The following is a 21,800-nucleotide window of genomic DNA, read 5'->3' on the forward strand; positions in this document are numbered from 1 at the left end:
GATTTTTCCCTTTCTTTGGAGGCATATCCTGGGACACCAGGATTTAAAGTCCTTTGGTTGATCTTTAACTTTGTTATAGCGCTGTTTTTTTTTAGCAGCATGGTTTAGGTGAAGTTAACCAGCACAACTGAAACTTTAAAGTTTCGTTGCAGAAACATTTTTTTCCACTGTGAGGGTGGCAGTTGATTTTGATTTGTTAATGTGTGTGTGATTTGTTAACTTAGACGGAAGGAAATTCATTTGGAGGCCATCTGCTGTTTGGCTTTCTCCTGTCGGGTTGTGTATGCCAGCTGCTGTGACTATGAATAAACAAGTACACAGATGCAAAAGTCCATATCCCTCCCACTGTCCTGTATCTCCTCCAGGTCTCTGTTTCTTCTTCCTTTGCGTAGATGGTTATAAATAACCACTTGTTCCCCTCCATACCTCCATTCATCCCTAAATATTAGATATCTTCCTCTTTCCAGCGTTCCCGGCTCTCATCCTGGTGTCGTGCAAAGGCAAGGCATGACAGGCGCTGTTTTATTTTTATCCACTCCTTGTAAGTGGGAGTCGGGCCATGTGGAAAAGCACTGCCATGCTCTGATTGGCTGCCAAGTCCTCAAGGGTTTTCCACCACGCTTGGCGCCAAGTGACCAGCAGTGGATTTACCTGGCTGCTTGGCACAGAGTTTCAGGGCTGGATGGACAACTTGGTGTATAATTCAGTTTAATAGAACTCAGAAAGAAGCATTGGCTGGGATTTTTTATTCGCTGTATGTGTACGATCATTCCAGGGTTGGTAGATTTAATATCTAATGTATAAATTAAGATGAAATATTACTTATAAATAATTAATTCATTGCATTAGACATAATGGGCTTTATGTTTTCCATCCATTTGTCAGTCTGGGCCTTTATTGTTGACACAATATGTCAAGAATGCTTTGAGGGATTTTCTTCATTGGAAATCTCCACTCTGACTCGGGTGAACTGCGCTGATTTTGGAGGTCATAGGTCAGAAGTTAGGGTCACTGGGCCTATTGTTCCTCCCTTGCCTGTGAACAAGATATCTCAAGAGTGTTTAGAGGTGTTAAAAAGCTGCACAAACATCCACTCTGACTCAAGGATGAACTTAATAGATTTTTGTGGAACAAGGCCAAGCTCAGAAACCACCCCAGACCTTTATTCTTGATGGGGAAATACGACAAGACAGTTTGGTTGCAGACCGTTCATTTCTGATGGCCACTCTCGCAGACAGTTCTTCTGTGATGCCATGTATCTCAGAACAGAAAAACACACATAACATTTCAAATAAAATCAGATTAAACTGCTGTACAGTTTTGACAAAAGTTAAAAGTTTAAAACCTGATCTGCAAAACCTGAATATGAAACATTTTGATAAAGCTGAGTAAACAGTTTGGTTACAGAATAAAAGCCCTTCCTCTATGAAAACATTCAGCAAGTGCAGCAAGTGTAGCTAATGCAGCACCGTTAGTCGCATAAGCTATGTAACAGAGCAAAAGCGAATCTTACAAAGCAGCCAAGTAAGCTATATATGTTATCTGCATAGATATGTTAGCTTTGGCTGTGTTTGCTAAAGCTCACATTGCTAAAGCTAACCTAGTTAGAAATAGTGGGGCTTAGTAACTGATATAGCTAAAGCTTAGCTCACAAAGCAGCTATGTATGCTACCTATCTGTTTTCTGCATAGCTGAGTTAGCTTTAGCTACGTTTGCTAAAGCAAAGGTTGTTAAAGATCATGTTGCTAAAGCTCATGTTGCTAAAGCTTACTAAGCTATGGTAGATAATGGAGCTACTTAACCAACAAAGCTGCTACATAAGCTATGCATCTACATTATCTCTGTAGCCAGGTTAGCTTTAGTTAAGTTTGCTAAGCTTACATTGCTTAAACTAACTTAGCTATAGATAATGGAACTATGTAACTAACGGAGCTAAAGCTAAGCTCACAAAGCAGCTATGCAATCTATGTAAGTTACGTTATCTAGGTAGCTATGTTAGCTTTAGTTAAGTTTGCATATGCTAATGTAGTTTAAGCTAACTTAACTACATTGGCTTATGAAGTAATGTCAACTGTTCGTAGCTATGGTAGCTTTAGGGGCAAGGCAAGTTCATTTGTATAGCACATTTCAGCAACAAGGAAATTCAAAGTGCGTCACACAGGTCATTAAAATACATTGACAAAGGAAAAAAAGAAACACAATGAAAACATTTTAAACAAAGCATGTAAAAGGTGATTAAAAACAGCAAATAAGACCCACACAAGATAGACACATCCCCAATGCCATTTGTCACTAGGCTAGGCTTGCCTAGGCTAATGAAGCTAAAGCAAGCCACCATTCATCATGTAACTACTACATAATTTAATTCCAGACTAGACTGCTGGCTCTTGCCTTCATTTTTATTTATGAAATTCTGTTTTGTCTGTAATTTTACAATGTGGTTATTTCATGAATGAACTGCCAGACTTAATAAAATGAATAAAGTTGAATTTTAAAAAAAATCTAAAACTGGAAATTTGTTGTACTGGCAATTTGCAGCACTTCCTTTCTGATATATATGGCATCTCAGGTCAATGGTCTGTGAGCAAGGCCATTAGAAATGTATGGTCTGTAGCCGGACCCCTCTCAAATATGGAGACAGTAAGGTAAGACATGCATCAAACAGCACCAGGCTGGGCTTCAAACCTGTGAGATTAGTGCCTCAAGAACTGTAGCCTCTGTGTACGAGTCCTGCTCCCCCAAATGAGCTCAACAGGTGTGGAATATTTCAATGCTGAAGTGGTGGGACATCGATATCGTCTTTATCAAGAACAATGGCAGAGATGTCATTCTTGGGTTAGCTTAGGTTGTACTTATTCAAGTTGAATAAGTAGTAAGCACCTACTGAAGCACCGGCATACAGCTACGTTAGAGGTTAGAAGCATATTTTCACATATGAATACTGGTACTTTATGAATATTCTGATAGTGATAAAAAGATGTAAGAGATGTCTGGTGCAAAATTGTGGTTCATTGATTTTGTGGTATCTAGCAGAGATATTTTTTTCTTCATTCAGGGAAACTTTGTCACATATTTGATTTTAAAGTCATTGTTTTTGTGTAGTTTGGAGAACCTTAACTAACTGACTTTATGGATGCACAGTTCATAAATGGCAGACAGGGAGCCAGAGCTTAATGTGAGCCTGGCTGTGTTGGGCTTTTAATGCACCATAAAATTGCATTTTGAGATCTTAAGAGATGCCTTGATGAGGTATCTGCCGACTGTGCTCGGTTGAGTCCTGGTGGTAAAAGTGCAGGTTGTGCAGCAGCAGGTGTTCGCTTCTCTCTGTTAATTGGCTCTCATGTTGCTAACTCACTCTGCAAAGTCTTTGAAGTATCACACCGAGTACAGACTTCATTAAAGCTAAAGCTACATAATTGGAAACCCACCATGAGGGAATCCCCTCTCTGTGTTACAGTATATTAAGCTGCCTATATGACTGCATTATTGAATGCTTATTCATTACGGTTGTGTGTAGGGCTGCTTGATTATGGCAAAAGTCTTAATCCTAATTATTTTGGTTGATATTAAGATCATGATTACTAAACATGATTGTTACTCACTGAAATGCTTAAAAATGTACAAATTTCAGTTATTTTTCTAAGAGAAACCTGCCATGCTTGCAAGAGAATGAGAAATGTTTTAATTGCACAAATGTGTTGACAATAATCCATAACTTGCCAACATGCAATGTTTGCATGCTGCCGTTTTACCTGACTGACAAGTTTAGCTCTTGCTCATTGGATCCATGTCAGAAGCACAATGCAGCTCTGAACAGGTGGAAATGAAAGACCACGAGAATATGGGAGAACTACATGTTCACATGGGAGTTGTAAGTCCACATGATAAAAATTTAGGTCTATTGTGACAGTGGAACGCAATTAACCCACCTGTCATGTGAAGGCCACAGCAGCTTCCACAGTCTTTTACTGAGTGGGTAACTTCACTCATGGTGCATAAGTGTCTAGGTGCATAAGTGTCTAGCTACAAAAGCAACATTAATACCAGGAGGCAAGAGATACGGTCACAGTCTGCTTCTTTGAATCATCCAGGACTTAAGACAAATGAAAAATTGATTAAAACACACCTGCTGCATCAAGTTCAAGAAAGAAATAGACGAGCACACCAGCAATTAGCCTTCCCCCCGACCTTACAGTGAACTCTCATCAGAGTGCAGCAGCCTGGCTCTGTGCCTGAGCAGGGTGATAGAAGTCAGGGACTAAATTTACTGTTTTCCGGCACAAATCTCTTCGTAAAAATACTTTTAAGGAACAGAAGGCCACTGTGGCTGATAGATTTGGGAAATTTATCTCACAATTAACAAAAACATAGTTCAGTCAGGAGCACTCTTGTCATACATTTAACCATTTTATTGCCAAATGGATATACAGTTTTATTTGGCAGAGAAGGCTTTGCTCGAAAGATGCCCCCCGGGTTAGTCACGCAGCCTGCTTTGAATTTCCAGGGAATGCATGTCTAGAAACCCCCATATGGATAGATGCATTTATGGCAATGCATATTGCATACAATAAAATGAGTTAGAAAGCAATTAATCCATAGCATAAATCTGAATATGAGTGTGCAACAAGCTTTATGCTATAAAGGAGGAGGCTGGGGTGGAGGAGTTTAAGCTTTGCCAGCAGCAGTAGTGTGGTGCATCAGCATTAATGCAGGCAGGGATTAGTGAAAAGTTGTCATGTTTGAATACACCACTATGTTGAGAGAAAGAGGCGTGATTGGCTGTGGGAGCTGGAGAGCAATAAATAGGATCATCTGGCTGTCAGCTAATGACAAACTGTACTGAGATGAACTGCTCTGTGATTTTACATCATTGTAGCATAAAGGGGGCGGGGTAATTCCCCACAGCCGCTGATGGAGTCATGAGCTGCTATATTTGCCCTGCACAGATTAAACCAAGCCAGGAAAGAGGTGAAAAACTGTGTAATGGATTAGATCCAAAATAGATCTCAGTGTTTTCACATTTTTACATCAATCTTAATCCAAAATAGATTGTGTTAAGACACAAATTCTGGATTCCACTTTACAAGGACTTTAAGCTTTAACTCTTTGCACCGTGTTTCTCCTGTTTCATAAATGTCTGCAATTAAGTTTGTGTTCGTATTTCCCTTCAATATTTTGTGTATGTATTTTTCCTTCAATGCAGGCAGACAGCAGGTCGTTGGTCAGTAGCACTAATTAATATGTGTCTGAAGCTCATCTAGTCATTTAGCATTTTAATCTTTGCCTCTGCAAACAGATCTGTAGCTCTCTTTTTCCACACAAATCTTGCTGAGTCAAGGCCTTCTAACACAAGTCCGTTTTTTAAGGGGCCATGAAGTTTGAAGGATGAGGGCATTTAACGGCTGTTGCAGGTTTAATAAAAGTGACCATTAAGGGTCATACTGGGAAATGTTAAATCTGGCATTTTGGAGCTTTAGCCTCACCCGGGGCTGAAGGTCGAGATATCTCTGCTTCTGCAGAAAGCAGTATAAACACTTTTTAGAGAAATCCCTCAGTATAATTTAATACAACCCTCAACAATCCTGAAAATACAATGCAATGTTTCCTTATATTTTCTTCTGCAACACAATAAGGAGCTTTCAGTGGCATTACCTAGCAGCAGCATGGAGATACAACAGAAAATGAGTGTAGTGAGTGACAGTGGGGATTGTTTAAGTTCTGAGCAGATGTCTCCATACATCAGACATTTACATAGCATCTGTGCTGTCTAGTTCTTCTCCAGCGCATGAGCTGTGATATAACTTGAAGTCTAAATGAAGGATGAAGTCGTCAAGTTCACATACAATGCTTCTGTGCTAGTAAAAGATTTAAATGCCTTATGTAAGCTCATGCATTCGTCCTCTCTAACCCCAGCTGCTACGTAACTGAAAGAAACTACTCTAAAATTACCATGGCAATTTGAGTCGGTTATACAAATGTGCTGGTAACTTAAAGTCATTAAATAATTCGCAACAAAAAGTATGCAATTATCCTAAAGTACACTAAAATGTGAGTTTGCACATAAAGAAAGTGAAAATGGAGAAATGCCGAGCTCTCAGTTGGGCCATTAAAAAAAATACAACAAACAATGCAGATTCTTAAGCTCCACAGTCTACACAGTCATCACATTAGCATGTCCAATCTGTGCCCCCATTTGAGTTTAGCAGTGAATCAGGACCTGAATGAAAAGGTCTTCACAGGTCTTTCTTTACAGCCTCATAGAGGCTGTTTGGGTGACTGAGGCTGCTGTTGTCATGATGTGAATGGTGTTCAGCTTCTCCTGTTATCTAGGTGGTCATTTGCACTTGACTGGAGGAACTTGTAAACTGTATGCACTTTAATTAGACTGAGACGGTAATCAATAGGTGCCTGACACTGAAGAAGGAGGAACATTTTATAGGCTAACTGTCAAGATGAGACATTTGCACAGATGGTCTGGAATCTGAGGGAGAATTTGTTAAACACAAACTGGCTGCTAAGAATAAATGTTGCATCATCGCTCTCACATAGAGTATTTGTGCATGTTGTAGTAAGGCTGTGTTGGAAGCAGATTTTGTCTGATGGATACATTCTTCCAATTGAATGTAAAGATTTAAGTGTTTTTTTTTCTCACCTTATCCCACCCCCAACTTTTGTACTGAGCCAAGTGGCAACCTCCGGTCCTGAAAAATGAAGCCAATGCGGAAGTGCAAAAAATTGCAAAACAGCAAGTGTCCGCTTGAGGCTGGCAGTGGGAAAACCGGAAGTTCTGTCTGGACACCTGTTAAACAGCCGGTTTTTACACTAGAAATAAACTGGTTTACAGCCTGGTTCATAAAACCAAACGTGTCTCATTAGCTAATGTCTTCATGTGCTCTCACTGTATGGGGGGTGAATTTTTTTGTACCACAATGGTTTAGATTGTATTTAGGAAAAACCTCACCATGGACTGATAGGTGCATCTCATTTGATTGACAGATAGCTCGACAGGTCTCGACAGTCACTGTTAGTGGGCGGGCTGTTGGGTTGATCCAAAGTTCAGTTGAGACTGCGATTTCAATATGGAAACCGCCACGGATTGGCTTCAAGAGCTGTTTGAGTCCGCCTATTGTAAGCAGACTGCTGATGTCACACAGGCTTTGTCCTATTCTTTCTGCAGTCTATGGCCTGAGCTCAGGGTGAGCTGCACCCCTTGTACTGTTAACCACACAAACCTTCTGGGGTAAGGGACTGCTGTGTCCTACACATTTGAAAAGCCAAACAGTCACCAAATAAAACACTTTTGGGGAACTTAAGACTGTATAACTGACTGAGCCTAGTCGTCAGTCATACATCTGTCTGAAAGGATATGTATTTATAATCTGGACAGGCATTGGCTGTGGAAACATAAACAAGATATGAATTGACAGACCTGACCATGGCTTGATGGACATCAAATATAGAAACAACAGTTAGATAAGTGTTTACCCGACCTAATGGTCACACATAGATGAAATTAACTGGAGTGCTTGGTGGAAACAGGCCATATGTGAGTGTGTCTGACACTGCTCATCCAGGCTCTAAACAAAGGTGTTTAATTCATACCTGCTACCATTTCTCCATGAGATTTTCAAACTTTTTCCTTGAATGTATCTACTTTCAGGAATCAAAAGTAGCTCAAGTAGCACTTTTTTTTTCAATTTGAACTCTAGACAGCCGTAAACAGCACAAAACTTTGACATCCCGGTTGCACTTTTCTGTACAGAAATCACTTTTTGCCCCTCTGGAGTTTGTCCTTGTGACATGACATCATCAGCAAACAACCTATGAATGGCAGCAATGGCATGTGGCAGACTCCAAAAGGCATGTGGGGAACTTAGTGGTCAAGGGGAAGAAAGTTCTTTGGTCTGGTGAGACAACAGTGGTGCTTTTGGACATCAGACAAGTCACTACGTTTGGTGGACATCAAAAACTGCACATCACCACAAACACACCATCCCCACTGTGAAGCACGGTGGCGGCAGCATCATGCTGCGGGGATACTTCTCAGAAGCCGGCCCTGGAAGACTTGAAAAAGTAGAGGGTAACATGAATGCAGCAAAATATAGGAAAATCCTGGAGGACATCCTTATTCAGTCTGCAAAAGATGACTTGGGGGAAGATTTATTTTCCAGCAGAAAGCTAAAGCTACCAAGCTACATAGAAATGGTTTAAAGCCAACAAGGTGAATGTTCTGGATGTGACTGCTGTCAAAGGAGCATCTACTAAATACTGACTTGAAGGGGGTGAATATTTATTCAGTCACTTATTTTACATTACGTATTTTTATTTAATTAACATTTCTTTGTAGAAATCTGTTTCCACTTTGACATTACAGAGTTTTCTTCTGTATTTCCCTTTGGTAGAGCTGAATTATATAAACCATGACTGATTTATAAAATAAATAAAAGGGTAAACATGCAAGGGGATGTCTGTGTAGGTTATCCCTGTGATTTTCAACCACTGTGTCGCAGCACACTACAGTACATTGAGAGATCACCAGGTTTGCTGTGAGAAATTATCCAATTTCACTTAATAGGTTAAAAAAATATATTATTTAGTCATTTAGTCACTGCACGTAATTGTTAAGTGCCTGTGCCAGCAATATGGTGGCTGGTAGGAGTAATACTCCACAATGTCAGTGGGGGGCAGTAAGGAGCGCAGTAATTACCATACTAATGTAAAACAGCAGAATCAGTGATGCCTGATAAAAGTGATGAGAAGTGTGACAGCGATGGATAAATATTTGAAAAGGAAAAATGTAGACTCTGACCAGGGTCCTGGTCAAAATTTGAACTCAGATGAGATGCCAAGTGTAAGTGGTGGTCAAAAGAAGCCAAAAGCTGTGAGTTCAAGGCAGTACAGCGAAAGTTACCTATCATTTGGATTTACTTTCACCTGAGATCTGACTGTACAGACTCCGTTATGCTTGGTGTGTGGAGAAAAGCTATCTAACAGTGCCATGTAAGCAAGCTTACACGCGATCACCAAACGAAACACCTGTCACTTCAGAACAAGGACACGGACTAGTTTATTCTCCTGCAGGGGAAAAAAAGAGAAACAAAACAACTTTAATGTGAATTACCACAAAGGTGTCTGAGAGAGCTCTCAAAGCTTGCTACTTAGTTGCTGAACTCATAATGTGTCATTTGTAATATATTTGGCTTGTGGTGTGCCTTGGGATTTTTCTTAATCTAAAAATGTGCCATGCGTCAAAAAAGGTTGAAGAACACTGGGTTATCCAATTCTTTATTAAAAGGGCACCTAGACTTGCTTGAGCTTCTTGAAGATGTTACGCCTCTGCCTCAGAAGGCTTCCTCAGTTCTGAAGGGGTTTTTAAGTTTTATTGGCACTGTAGTTTGATAAAGAAAATCTTTAGTTTAATGCTTGTCTGTCATTATATGATATGTTTGTTCATGGCTCATATCATGGCCCTTTATGTAACATCTCTAGTTCTTGTTTTTCACTGTTGTCCTTCTTTATTAAATGTACTCAGCTGCAGTTTTCTCTTTAAACTCACTGACCTGTAAAAACACACTTCCATTACAACCTGAAGAGAACTAATTTCAATGTTATCTATGCCTTAGCTTTGAATTTCACTTTTATGTCTTACTGAAGCTATACTAATCATTTGAATCCCATCACAGTCTCTAAAAGCTTTCAGTGTTAATGGCAAAGAGGATGAAAAGATTATGAGGGGGAAGTGTTCAGAAATGCAGAGCTAATTCTGAGATGTAATCAAGAATCGACCTTGTTAATCATTTCTGTTCAGCCCCAACAGAAAATTCACTGAATTATTACAGCCAAGAGCGTAACTAAGCTTCCTGCTTCCACCCCAGTAATTAAATTCACACAAACAGACCTGGAGTTACAGCCGGAGATATTCACCGAAACTGAATACTACTCTCAGCTCAGCCTTTAAAGGTACCGTGGGGTGTAGGTGGGATGTTTTTGTTTCTCTCTAAAGCTGTGCTGTAAAATTCAGTTATGTAATTCAATGTGCATCATTGTACTGCTTTATACAGACTTTTGAGCAAAATCAAGGTGTGTTAGCGTTCCTCTCTGGGAAAGAAATTTGGGTGTCTCTTCAGATTTTGTTCATTCTGTTCTCTCCCAGATACTGCTCGAGTTAGACAAAGAAATCAGGACGTGCTGTCTGTCCCTGAGTTTTGAAGCTTTCAGCAGTGACTGAGAGTCCCAGAGATTGCTGTCTCATGTTGCTTAGTGTTTGAGGAGGATGAGTCAGCAGTGAGGACGTTAGATCACACACTCCATCCTAATGCTCTGCTCTCTTAGAACCACTGATGTAGGCATGCTGTGCCAAACAAGTCTCCATCTTAAACAAAGAGTGACCAAATGACATTATGGGCCCTATCATATACATGGTGCAAAGTGTTGGCACGCAGCACAGCCGTTTTATATTTTCTATCTGACTCAGTTGTCATTTTAATGCTGTGCACTTATGTTGTTTCAAGTAAATGAACTTTTGCTTCTGTTTGCTCTTAAAACCAGGAGTGGTCAGGTGCAAACCTGGTGCATTCCTAACTTGAGGATGCAGAACACGGTTGTTCCCTCAACTACCTAAAACCTGGTCCATCCTCAGGAGTCTGTGGCACAGATCTGGTATTTAAAGGACACATGAGATAAATTAAGTCATACTGTAGGGCTGGGTGTTTCCCACAGATTCACGGAACGATACATATCATGATACAGAGGCCATGATACGATGTATATCGCAATACATGTTGATAAGGTCCTTACACTTTATACACTTAAATTCAGATCCTCAGAGATCCAAGTAAATCAAAATAGTGTATCTATTAAACCGGGAGTAATGTGTCAGTGAAAATTGGTGTTGCTGCAGTGTTTTACCTTCTTATAGCTTGCATGACTCATGTCCAATGACCGACTTTCTGGTGTTTGAAAAAACCTGAAATAATCCATTATCTTCTCTTTTAGCCTGTTGCCTGTAGATAAACATAACGACACGTGTAACCAGTCTGTGCTACATCATGGATTCTTATGACTGTTGCCATCTGCTGGCTTTTTTGTTAAATACAACATGGAGATGTGTACAGTATTTAAAACAGACCTCACACCATCTACGGCCATACAAATTCTGTTAAATCAGACAATATATATCCATATTGATTTTTTTTGTACAGGCCTTTCATTTGGCAAGTTCACATTGCACTATGGAGCTGGTTTCCCTCACATAGGATCCCCTACAGCGCATTTTCTGTGCATTTGCTATTAAAGTTTTTAACAGGACAGAGAAAGTGGAAGCTTTTGTTCCTGTTTGTTTACAAGCGCTACTTTGTGCATGCTTGCTCCATTATGTTCTGTCTATAAACATGCAGGTATACATTCAGAACCTCACACACTCTAATGCAACAGAGAGTTGTATTTTAAAAAATCTTATATATTAATGCCTTTTAACTGAGTGCCAGTGACAGTAGGGATGCACAATATTTGATTTTGACAATATTGAGTATGCTGATATGAACAAATTAATTTCAGCCTTTGTCAATATTCATTGATAAATGTAGTTTAAACTTAAGTCCATGTTAATATGGGCCTATATTAACTTCTGATTTATGCCCACATTTACATCCAATATATCAGTTGTAAATGATTATAAATATCTCCATATCTGCTGATGCCAATAATTACCTTTCAAAGCTGATATCTGTTAATTACAATAATGTCATTCATCCCTAAATTACAATATTTATAATGTAGATATTAATACAACCAAGGATTCCAGGAGAGAAAATAAGGACTGTTAGAATAAATATTTGCAGCCTGTTATTATTTCTTGTAGAACTCCCAGGAGATAAGTCATCATAAATCCTGTCCAGTTTGGTTGGTGTTATCAATGAAGTTGTGCCTTTGTTCTTCAGGTAGAAGTATTCAATGCATCAATTTATCATTTCTGATGCTGTGGGAATGCTTCAGTGAAATATAAATTAAAACCTTACAACATATTTCATATAGTCTTCCATGTGTGTTCTGTGTATTCAGTGGCACAGTGAATGGGAAGAATCTGGCTGGAGTTCAGTTTATTGAGGAATACAAAATTAAAAGCTGCTGTAAAAATAATACACCAACTGGCATGCATGCTTGGTTCTTAAAGGAAATAAGAGCTTATGTTGTGATTCATGGATCCATGTCACTTCCAGAGCACACCCTTGTATAATAAAGCCTGCAACTTTACCGAGTAATGTCATTGTCATTTATCTCACCAGACTGCAAAATTATGATTTAAATGCCCATTTCAGTTGAATGGTTAGTATAGTAATAGTTGTTTTTATCCTGAATGGGTGTTCCCTACTCTCGCTCATATTTCCTGTCTCTCTTCAGCTGTCGTGTCAATTGTAGTGAAAAAGTCCGCTGAAATGATCTAAAAAACAATAACAGTAATTAGCTTATGAGCTAGTCTATGTGCAACCAAACAGACTATTTAAGTATCCATTTCTTTCCCTCTGCTATTGTTTCTTTTAGTTTGAATAAGTGAAAAGCCAAAAGTTAGGAGCCTTCTTACACTTGGATGCTGAGTACAACTCCTTTTACAGCTCCATGCTCACAAAATGTGACTTAATCAGACAACTTCTAATGGAGTTTTAAGTTGTAACAGGCCATGACTAAGTCAGAAGAACTGCTTTCTGAAGTCAAAGATCGCTAAAGCTAAAAAAGCAAGATAGTGTATTGATAAATTAGCATGAGATCATTAGCATAATCAGTAGTGGCGCATCAGATCCTGCCTTGCAGATATGGGTACCAAGTGAGGGCACAGACTTGTGTAATTAGTCTCCCTGATTAAAACTCTGTAAACAATTGTAGCTGGGGCCCATTTGATTAACTGTGAATTAGAGACAGATTATGTTTACTGAGGGAGACAGTGCATGCAGATTTTGAGGGCTTGGTTTCAGTACATCCCTCTGACATGAATTATAGATTGAAATTTGACATAAAAGTTAAAAACAAAAAATGTGTAATGGTATCTGTACAAACAGATGTTGCATGATACACTGGAGAATATGTGGATCATTAGATTTGGATGTAGAAGTCAGGCATGAGTAAGAAGACATATAATTGAACGAGTCAGAACTAGGGCTGAGTAATACACCAGGCTGTTTTTGATTTTGATTTTTTTCAATTTTTTACCTCCGCCAAGGAGATTATGTGATCGAGTGGGTTTGTTCATTTGTTTGTTTGTTTGTTTGTTTGTTAGAAACATACCTCAAAAAGTTGTTGACGGATTTTGATGAAATTTTCAGGAAATGTCAGAAATGGCATAAGGAAGAACTGATTAGATTTTGGGAATGATCTGGATCACCGTCTGGATCCAGGAATTTTTTAATGGATGAATAGACATTGGGTCATGCTTTCTCTTACCCAGGGATCATGGGGTCCACAGTGAGTCTTAACACTTTTCTTTAAAGAAAATGGGATGGGCCGAGAGCCTCACAGCTCCATAAACAGTGTAGGCACTAGACAGTATGTTATTGTGTCAGACAGTAATGTAAACATCACCAATGCTAAGAGCTAATGCTAACAGCACACCTCCTGTTGCATTTGGAAGAAGGAGATGGTGCACTGAGAGAAATACCAGCAATGAGTTTGTTGTGCTCAAACTGCTGTTGAAAATGTACTAATGAAGTTTGTTTTAAAACATCATTTATGAACATTTTTAATTAACTCAGGATAACAGAAATAAATATTTGGGATTCTGATGTGCATCAACTTATTTGGTTTTGGTATTGGCCCTATTGTTAACATCTTCACATACATCTGTAGATGCCAGTATAAGGTGTTAACAATAAGAAACACTAACAGATATATGCTTCTGGATAGATAGATTTTCTATTTTCTAGTTCAAAATTCTGCCTTGAAGTGTTCCTCTGACATGTTAACATTAAGCTTCTAATGTTCACACCTGGCAAAGTTTTGGGGGAAAGCTCTGGAAGAAAGGCAGCTGCCATTAAGTAAAGCAACAGCAACTATTGTAGCGGGAGCCTTTATTACAGTTTTAAAAGAGCAAAGGTCCTGGATTTCAGGCTTGTGTTTAGAAAAATTGACAGGTTATTAGTTCAACAGACATGTGAATCTTATGTAGGGGAATTTGATATCCAAATTTAGCCGGCTAACCGCGCACCTCCCTATTTGAAATAATGGTGATTTTCTCCTTTTGAAACACACATAGTATTCCAGAGTAAAGACAATTTAACAGTCTCAGAAATGCTGCCATTGTTTTCGTACAATGTAGACAGTCTGTTGGAGTTTGTCTGCAACTTTTGATGAATAAAAAACAAAAATTGACGGGTAGAGCAGAGTTCTATTTTGTGTATCAACATTCAACTAACAAATATCCAGATATGATTTCTGGTCCTTATCATCCAGCTCTAGTCAGGACCTTTCAGAGTCTGGTCAGGATTTCCTGGCAGATCAGACTTAACTGAAGCACTCTGGATCTGTTCCACTTGACTTAAGGGATATAAGACACAGGCTCCCTGCCAAGCATTCGCAGTGATGCTAAATGGATATAAGAGGAGGATGTGATTGATTTCTGCTTGCTTCCCCATTTGCTGAGCTCCCGTCCCCTTCATTAGTAGAACCACTGAGGATAAAAAACATCGGAAAACCATACAGGCCATCCATCAATGAGTCAACTCTGTCTGGCCCTGTGACGGAAACCAAGTGATTTGCTCCGTTGTCTTGGGCCTTATGCTACTTTAAGATGATGAATACATTATTGAATTGTTATGAAATGAGTTGCTTGTTTTAAAGCTATTTATCAGTCACAAATCATACCACGCCTACATGATACATCTGCCAGTATAGTTCAACTTACTTTTCAGTAGCAAATCAGCCACTCTTATAGTTTCATACACAAAAAATCTCATCATCCTGTTTTTTTGTATTCACTGTAGCAGCAGCTTGCTCTTAGTGAGTTTTCCTTAGCAGACAGCACAATAAATCTGCTTCTCCTTTAGCCTCACCTTTATATTGATGGTTTTGCCAATGTTGCTTGAGATAAATGCAAGCATATGTTTTTCTGTCTGTGATTGTTTCAGCCTGATGTAATTCAAGTACTGTAAGTGTTAGGATTTTCAAAGACTCCAGCTGAGGAATCAGTTGTGTCAGAGATAAACAATGCTTAAATCTTTAACAGCTGATTGTTCATTGTTCCCAGCACTAATTGTACTGCTGGAGTCACAAACATTTCTCAGTGTGATTTTAGTTTTGGAATAATGTTTGTAAAAAAAAAAAACAAGAACCCCATAAGAGTACAATTTCATGCCTGTATCTCTCTCCTAGAATCTGCTTTATCTGGACTGTTCAGGTACGGTCTGGTTTGACTGACTGTGATAAACATCCTGGCAACTGTCCTAATGTTGTCAGACTATGTTGCCCCTCTGAATGGTGTAAGCAGAGACAGTTTAAACAATAGACGACACACTTTTGTCATTTCCTGCATCTGCATCAGTGCATATGTGGGTTTTTCCTCTGCCCTGCGCCTGCTGGAGACTGCTATTGTTATTGCTGTTTGACCAGACTGACACAGATTTAAAAGGACTTACAGTGCTTTACTATTTTATTGATTTTATAAATCAGTCTTGGTCAATATAGTTTTGCTTCTTTGACATAAAAAATACAAAAAAATCTCTTTAATGTCAAAGTGGAAATCCATTTCTCAAAGTAATGTAAATAGATTAAAAATATGTAATGCAAAATAAGTGACTGCATAGCTGTTCACCCCTTTCAAGTCAGTGTTTAGTAGATGCACCTTTGGCTGCAATCACAGCACTGAGTCTGTGTGGATAGGTCTCAATCAGGCTTGCACATCTGGACACTGCAGTTTTATTCCATTCTTCTTTGCAAAACCTCTTGAGCTCTATCAGGCTAACCTTGCAAAGCAGATGGATACGCCCACTTCCATGTTTCTCACTGGCAAATTCATCTTCCAAAGCTTCCGTCTGAACCATTTGGGCCCAGTTAGAAAGTAACAGGACCAATCAGCGTTTAGGGGCAGTACTTTCGGGTGCGGCAGAGTCGTGATGTAAGCAAGCAGTAACAAGAGGCCTGTGCAATTATGGCGGAAGACATTAGCGTGGATGCTGCTATAGCGCCAGTTTTATCCGAACTGGATGACATTTTTTCGTTGAAAGAATAACAAAGAACAGCATTCTTTCTCTTCAGAAATGACAAAGTCGTGTACTGACATGTCTACAGTTGCTATGGTTCGCGTTATGCAGTTCTATATGGAGTTTACTCCTTCGATAGGGGCACAGCTTGGTAGCAGCTACATCACGTGTTTTGTTGCTCCAATTGGCCTGTAAAGATGTGACAAAGGCTCTGCCCTTTCCCAAACGCTGTCTTTGAGTGGTTTTCCACATGGATGTGTGAAACAAATCTATCTGGTGAGTCAGGTTTGGATTGAGTGGATAAGATTGCCCTCAAAGGATTTTACTACATTTGTCTGCATTCATTTTACCCTCTACCTTTACAAGCCTTCCATGGCCAGCTGCGAAGAATCCTCCCTACAGCATGATGCTGCCACCACTATGCTTCACAGTGGGGATGGTGTGTTTGTGGTGAGGTGCAGTGAATAGTGTGCCAAAAAGCACTGTTTTGGTCTCATCGGACCAAAGAACTTTCTTCAGCTTGACCATGGAATCTCCCCCATGTCTTTAGGTGAACTATAGGCAAGATTTAATCTGCGTTTTCTTCAACAGTGGCTTTCTCTGTACCACTCTTCCATAAAGCTTTGACTGGTGAAGAACCCGGGCAACAGTTGTTGTATGCAGAGGCTCTCCCAACTCAGCTTGTAACTCCTTCAGAGTAGTCATAGGTGTCTTGGTGGCCCCTCTCACTTGCTTCTTCCTGCACTGTCACTCAGTTTGTGAGGACAGTCTGATCTAGGCAGACGTACACATGTGCCATGTTCTTTCCATTTCTTGATGATGGATTTGACTGAACACTGGGGAATGTTCAGTGCCTTCGAATCTTTTTGTATCCATCCCCTGACTTATACTTTCAACAACCTTTTCTCTGAGTTGCTTGGAGTGTTCTTGTGTCTTCATGGTGTAATGGCAGCCAGGAATACCAATCAACCAGTGACTGGACCTGTCAGACACAGGTGTCTTTATACTGCGATCACTTGAGATACTTACTGGTGGTTTGTTGTGTGTGAGAAAACATGCTTATGAAAAAGACAGGAAGTGTATTATTTCATGTCATTTGCATTGCTTGTTTTGAGTCATTTTTTAAAGAACGCTTGCCTAGAAAAGAGTGACATCACATTTATCAAAATAAGACCAAAAGAAATGACAAAATCAGGGTTAGTTTGATATTGAGATCCCAATTATTAATCACATTTACACATTGATTTTACAACATCTGGATACATAGAGGGAACTTCAATCAGCCATAAAATAATGGAAAAGACTGGCACATTAACCAAATATGGCAAAACCTTTTAACAAAATGAGAACAGTTTAAAATGGATTATCTTGTTTTTGTTATTGTGGGAAGCAAAAAACTATTAATTGCCCTTCGCTAGTCTCTAGAACCCAGCATATACCAATTTATAAGACCTAATTAATCAGTGTTTTGTCTCAGCATTTTCATTAAAAGTTGTGCAGATGACTTATTACTATATATGTCAGAATACATCAGTGTTTCTAGTGGTTCTCTTTTGCATCTTAGCATCTCATCAACCTGTTTTCTCTCTATTATGTACCAAATGAGAAATGTCCAAGTTATTGTGACACACAGTGCCAGCAGAGGCAGCAGCTCTGTAATTACATGGACCTGATGCCACGGCTGACCTCCTGGTCACCCCCACAAACAGTAATGAGCTCCCTGGGCAGCAGTGACAGTCGTGCCAGAACCGTAACCACCATCCATCCTGCTGTTATGTTTACCGTGTGTGAACGGAGGAAGCCTTCGTCTCTGTTTTAACATTTTCTATCTTCTTCTTCTCTTGCAGTTGGAAAGACGTCTCTGATCACACGGTTCATGTATGACAGCTTTGACAACACATATCAGGTAGGTGCTCTAAACTGAGAGGGAAATATTTTGCTGTACTGAAAAGTTGCATTGTGTCTTTCATTGATAGTGAAAAAAAAAGCTATACATAAATCAAAGACTTAATAATTTAGGAAATGAATTCACCCAAAATAACTGCTCGTGTTTGTACAAATAAGGAAAGTATAGCCAACGCTGATGTTTGATCACACACCTTTGAACTGAGCAACATCAAGAGCACTGTTAGCCCTCAGGCTATCACTATTTTTTCCCTCCCTCTAAAGCAGCCTAATCTCGTCTTCCTAAAAACAGAATATTGCTTATGCAGCTACAGCTCTCTCATAAAGGTCTGCAGGCACACAACCCCTTAAATAAAACCTGCTGTATTATTGCCTTATGAGCAAAAAGGATCTACTTACATAGTAATAAAAAAGGAATTAAAAATAAATCTCACAAAGCTGTTTCGCCACCGTTGTCACATAGTGTGGAGAGTGTGAGTTTTCCGCTGTGTGAGAGAGTGTGTGTTATCCAGCTCACTCAGCCTCTTTATTTAGGGAATGTACAGTGTTATGAGCCTGGGCGGTGTGTGAAAATCCATAAGAAGATTAGCCAAAGGAACACCAAAATAGCATCAGTTTATGAAAACACTGAGAATGAAGGTAAGTTGAAGTAGGAAATGCAGCTTAATGTGTCACTAAATACAACCCTTAATCTGCAGATAGCATCCGCCTCTCATTGCAGAAAGCTGTTTTCACACATGCACTCCTAAATTTTTTTGAACATTTTTAGGCAGGCTTCCCCTGAAATTGTCCAGAGTTTCTTGTAAACTCCCTGTCAGACAGGAAGAGGGATTTCTCCAGGAAGAAGGGCATAATGGAAAAAGAACAAGAGAGAAACTACACAAAGCAGCCGAGTCAGACAATATGATGTTACTTTATACCACTGTGTAGTTCCACATACTCACAATATCAACAAGAGAGCGGAGAACAAATGTGAGCAGACAACATAATAGTTTCATTACAAGCACATAAATGGCTACAGTCATACAGAAGTCACACACTTTAGCAGGTTATATACAGTGCATTTTGACGGTATTGTGACCCCCTTCACTTTTTTCACTTTTGTTATGTTGCAGCCTGATGCTAACTTTGCAAAGCAGATGGATTCACCAGATTCTATATCTGTCATTAGCCAAATATATCTTGAAAAGCTCCAATCCACAATGTTTTTGCCGAACTGAACACTGTTGGGACCAATCAGTGTTATTTGAGGAGCAGGAGGTGGTAGCTATGGCCAGGGTTTAGTCTTACTTGAAGCTGTTTGCAATGGCTGCCTCCAGTGCATTGATTAGCTCAGATACAGCTGTAGTATTGCATTAATTTGACCAGAACTTGACCACATTTCTGCATGAAAAGCTTTTCAAGATGGTGAAGATGTTTTCAATCATTTGCCGACCTGCTTTGCCATGAGTTTCTCAGCGTTACGGAGAGAAAAGTTAGTTGTTGTTTTGAGTGGGTTTATAGGTACAATGGCTGCTAGTGGAATGATTAGCTTGGACTTAGCCACAGTGGCAGTTCTGTCAGAACTGGACAACACTTGGAAAAGATTTGTGCTCTTCTCCCAGTCTGCTTCGGCATTAGTTTGCAATCGCCAGGGTGGGGTTTGCAGGTGTACCGTGGCTTCTGCCACAGTTGCTGATAGCTCGGATGTAGCTGCAGGAAAGCGGACCACCTTTCTTTTTAAAATGAGCCGCATTGAAAGCTTATTCTGCTGTTTTTGCGCATCTCCCGTCTGGCCTTGGCATCAATGTTATTCACCGAGAAGCTTCACCATTATCATTCTACGGCAGTGGTAACCCGTCAGCTCAAGAGAAGCGCATGTGTACAATGCCATTTTGTCTTGTCATTCTGATAGTTCCTTCAGCCACCTTTGAGAATTTTTTTAAACTCCTGCCCTATGCTTTCTATGGGAGCTTTCACAGATGAATGTGAAATATATCCATACAGTGGATATTTGAAACAGTTGATCTGGCGTGTGAGGTTAGCCTGATGCTACAACTGCAAAAAAAAAAAAAATCATTATTGTCATTAATGTACATACAGTAGACGTTTTTGAAAATGTATTAAAATAAAAAAAAAAGAAATATCACATTGACATAAGTATTTAGACCCTTTGCAAAAACACTTGAAATTTAGCTCAGATTCCTCCCATTTGTCTTGATTGCTGCTGAGATATGTCTACACCTAGACTGAGGTCCACCTGAGGTAAATTCAATCAATTGGACGTGATTTGGAAAAGCAAAACCCTCTCTATAGAAGGCCTCACAGCTGACAAAGCATATCAGAGCAAAAACCAAGCCATCAGGTCAAAGACCCTGCCTTCAGAGCTGCACTGAAAGTAGGCTTTACTGTCCAATGTTGTACTGGATGGATGACTAATAAAGACAATGTTTGGGATTACACTTTAAAATGGCTTTTTCAAAGCATTGAACTGCAAAGCACAGGTCTTGTAACTTATAAATCAGTTAAGCATGTTATGTAAAGTTTGGTTGGCTGAACTGAAAAGTAAGAAGATACAGTTATTAAAATTTTTAGCACAGATAAGCCATAGAGCCTCAAAAATATCTTTTGGACATGAATGATGTCTCTTTTCGACTAACATCTCCACCTCACCTGTCTGACTTTACAGTGTGGGGGAGATGTTCTCTTCATTTTAAAACATTAGTGAGTTTTAAAAGACATTTCCATGAGGTATAACGTTTGCCAACAGGCTTACTGTCAGGACAGCAGAGTTAATAATGTTCTGTAGCCTTCTGGTCCTTCTCAGTCCCACAAGCACAAATGATAATCTGGCCCTGCCTTTAAATTACCTACTGCAGTCTCTGACGATTTGCACAGTTTCGGTCCAAGGCCTGTCTTCCTTTTCTTACCTCCTCCAGCTCATTCCTCCATCTTTCCTCTTCAGTAAACAGCTGTAATTTAAACATTTTTTTATCACCAGGAGAGGAAATCTTTAAGTTGGTAGTTTGTGAAATATGCTCACTTGCTTTTAAGTTGGGGTTAGAGCAGTGGTTCTCAAATGGTGTGCCTTGAGACAAGTGTAGGTGTGCCTTGAAAATTTGTCTGACTTTACATAAGTACTACAACTATGCAACAAGTAAAGAGACTATAACCAATGTCCTTACTGCATGCAAGCGTTACACGTTGCATTGCATCATATAGCTTTTCATGCTCACTGTCCATCTGTTATCTGTTAAATATGCAAATGTAAATTTACATGTAAAAATATGACATCTCATGCTTTTACTTAGAAAATCTGAGGTATTGTGCCTCTAACAGCTGTTAGCCACATAATTTGTCTCCATGTTAGCTCAAGTCAGACCATAAAAACTCATAAATGGGCATGGAGAATATCCATGCAACACACTCCTCTTTGTAAAACAAGCTAACAAGTTTTGGTAGTGAGAAAAGTGGAAGAAAACTAAGAATATGCTCTGGTGGGACACTCCTGGTGTCTTGTCATCCTTTGTGCAACCTCTTCCCTTGTTACTTGTCCATCTTAATAGGAGCGACAGAGAGAAAATAGGAACAGGGTGACTGGGGATAAACCTGGGGAGCTGCAGTGCATCACTTGTCAGGATGCTACAAAAGGAAACTCTGTAATCAAACTGATGTAGCTGGCACTTGCTCACGTTGCATGCAGTTGGGACTGGGACATGTTGCTACTTGCTA

At 39.5% G+C, this 21,800-nt stretch overlaps 1 protein-coding gene across 3 annotated transcripts in view; it reads left to right on the top strand.

Annotated features, from left to right (window-relative positions):
* rab6ba (RAB6B, member RAS oncogene family a) overlaps positions 1-21,800 on the top strand; it is a 100,944-nt gene that overhangs the window by 25,663 nt on the left and 53,481 nt on the right. For all 3 annotated transcript variants that reach the window (XM_041792062.1, XM_041792063.1, XM_041792064.1), the window contains exon 2: positions 18,032-18,090. In XM_041792062.1, the coding sequence (XP_041647996.1) occupies positions 18,032-18,090 (59 nt within the window). The remainder of the gene's footprint in view (positions 1-18,031; positions 18,091-21,800) is intronic.

Source organism: Cheilinus undulatus, linkage group 7, assembly GCF_018320785.1.
Source record: "Cheilinus undulatus linkage group 7, ASM1832078v1, whole genome shotgun sequence".
In the NCBI taxonomy this organism is placed as follows: domain Eukaryota; kingdom Metazoa; phylum Chordata; class Actinopteri; order Labriformes; family Labridae; genus Cheilinus; species Cheilinus undulatus.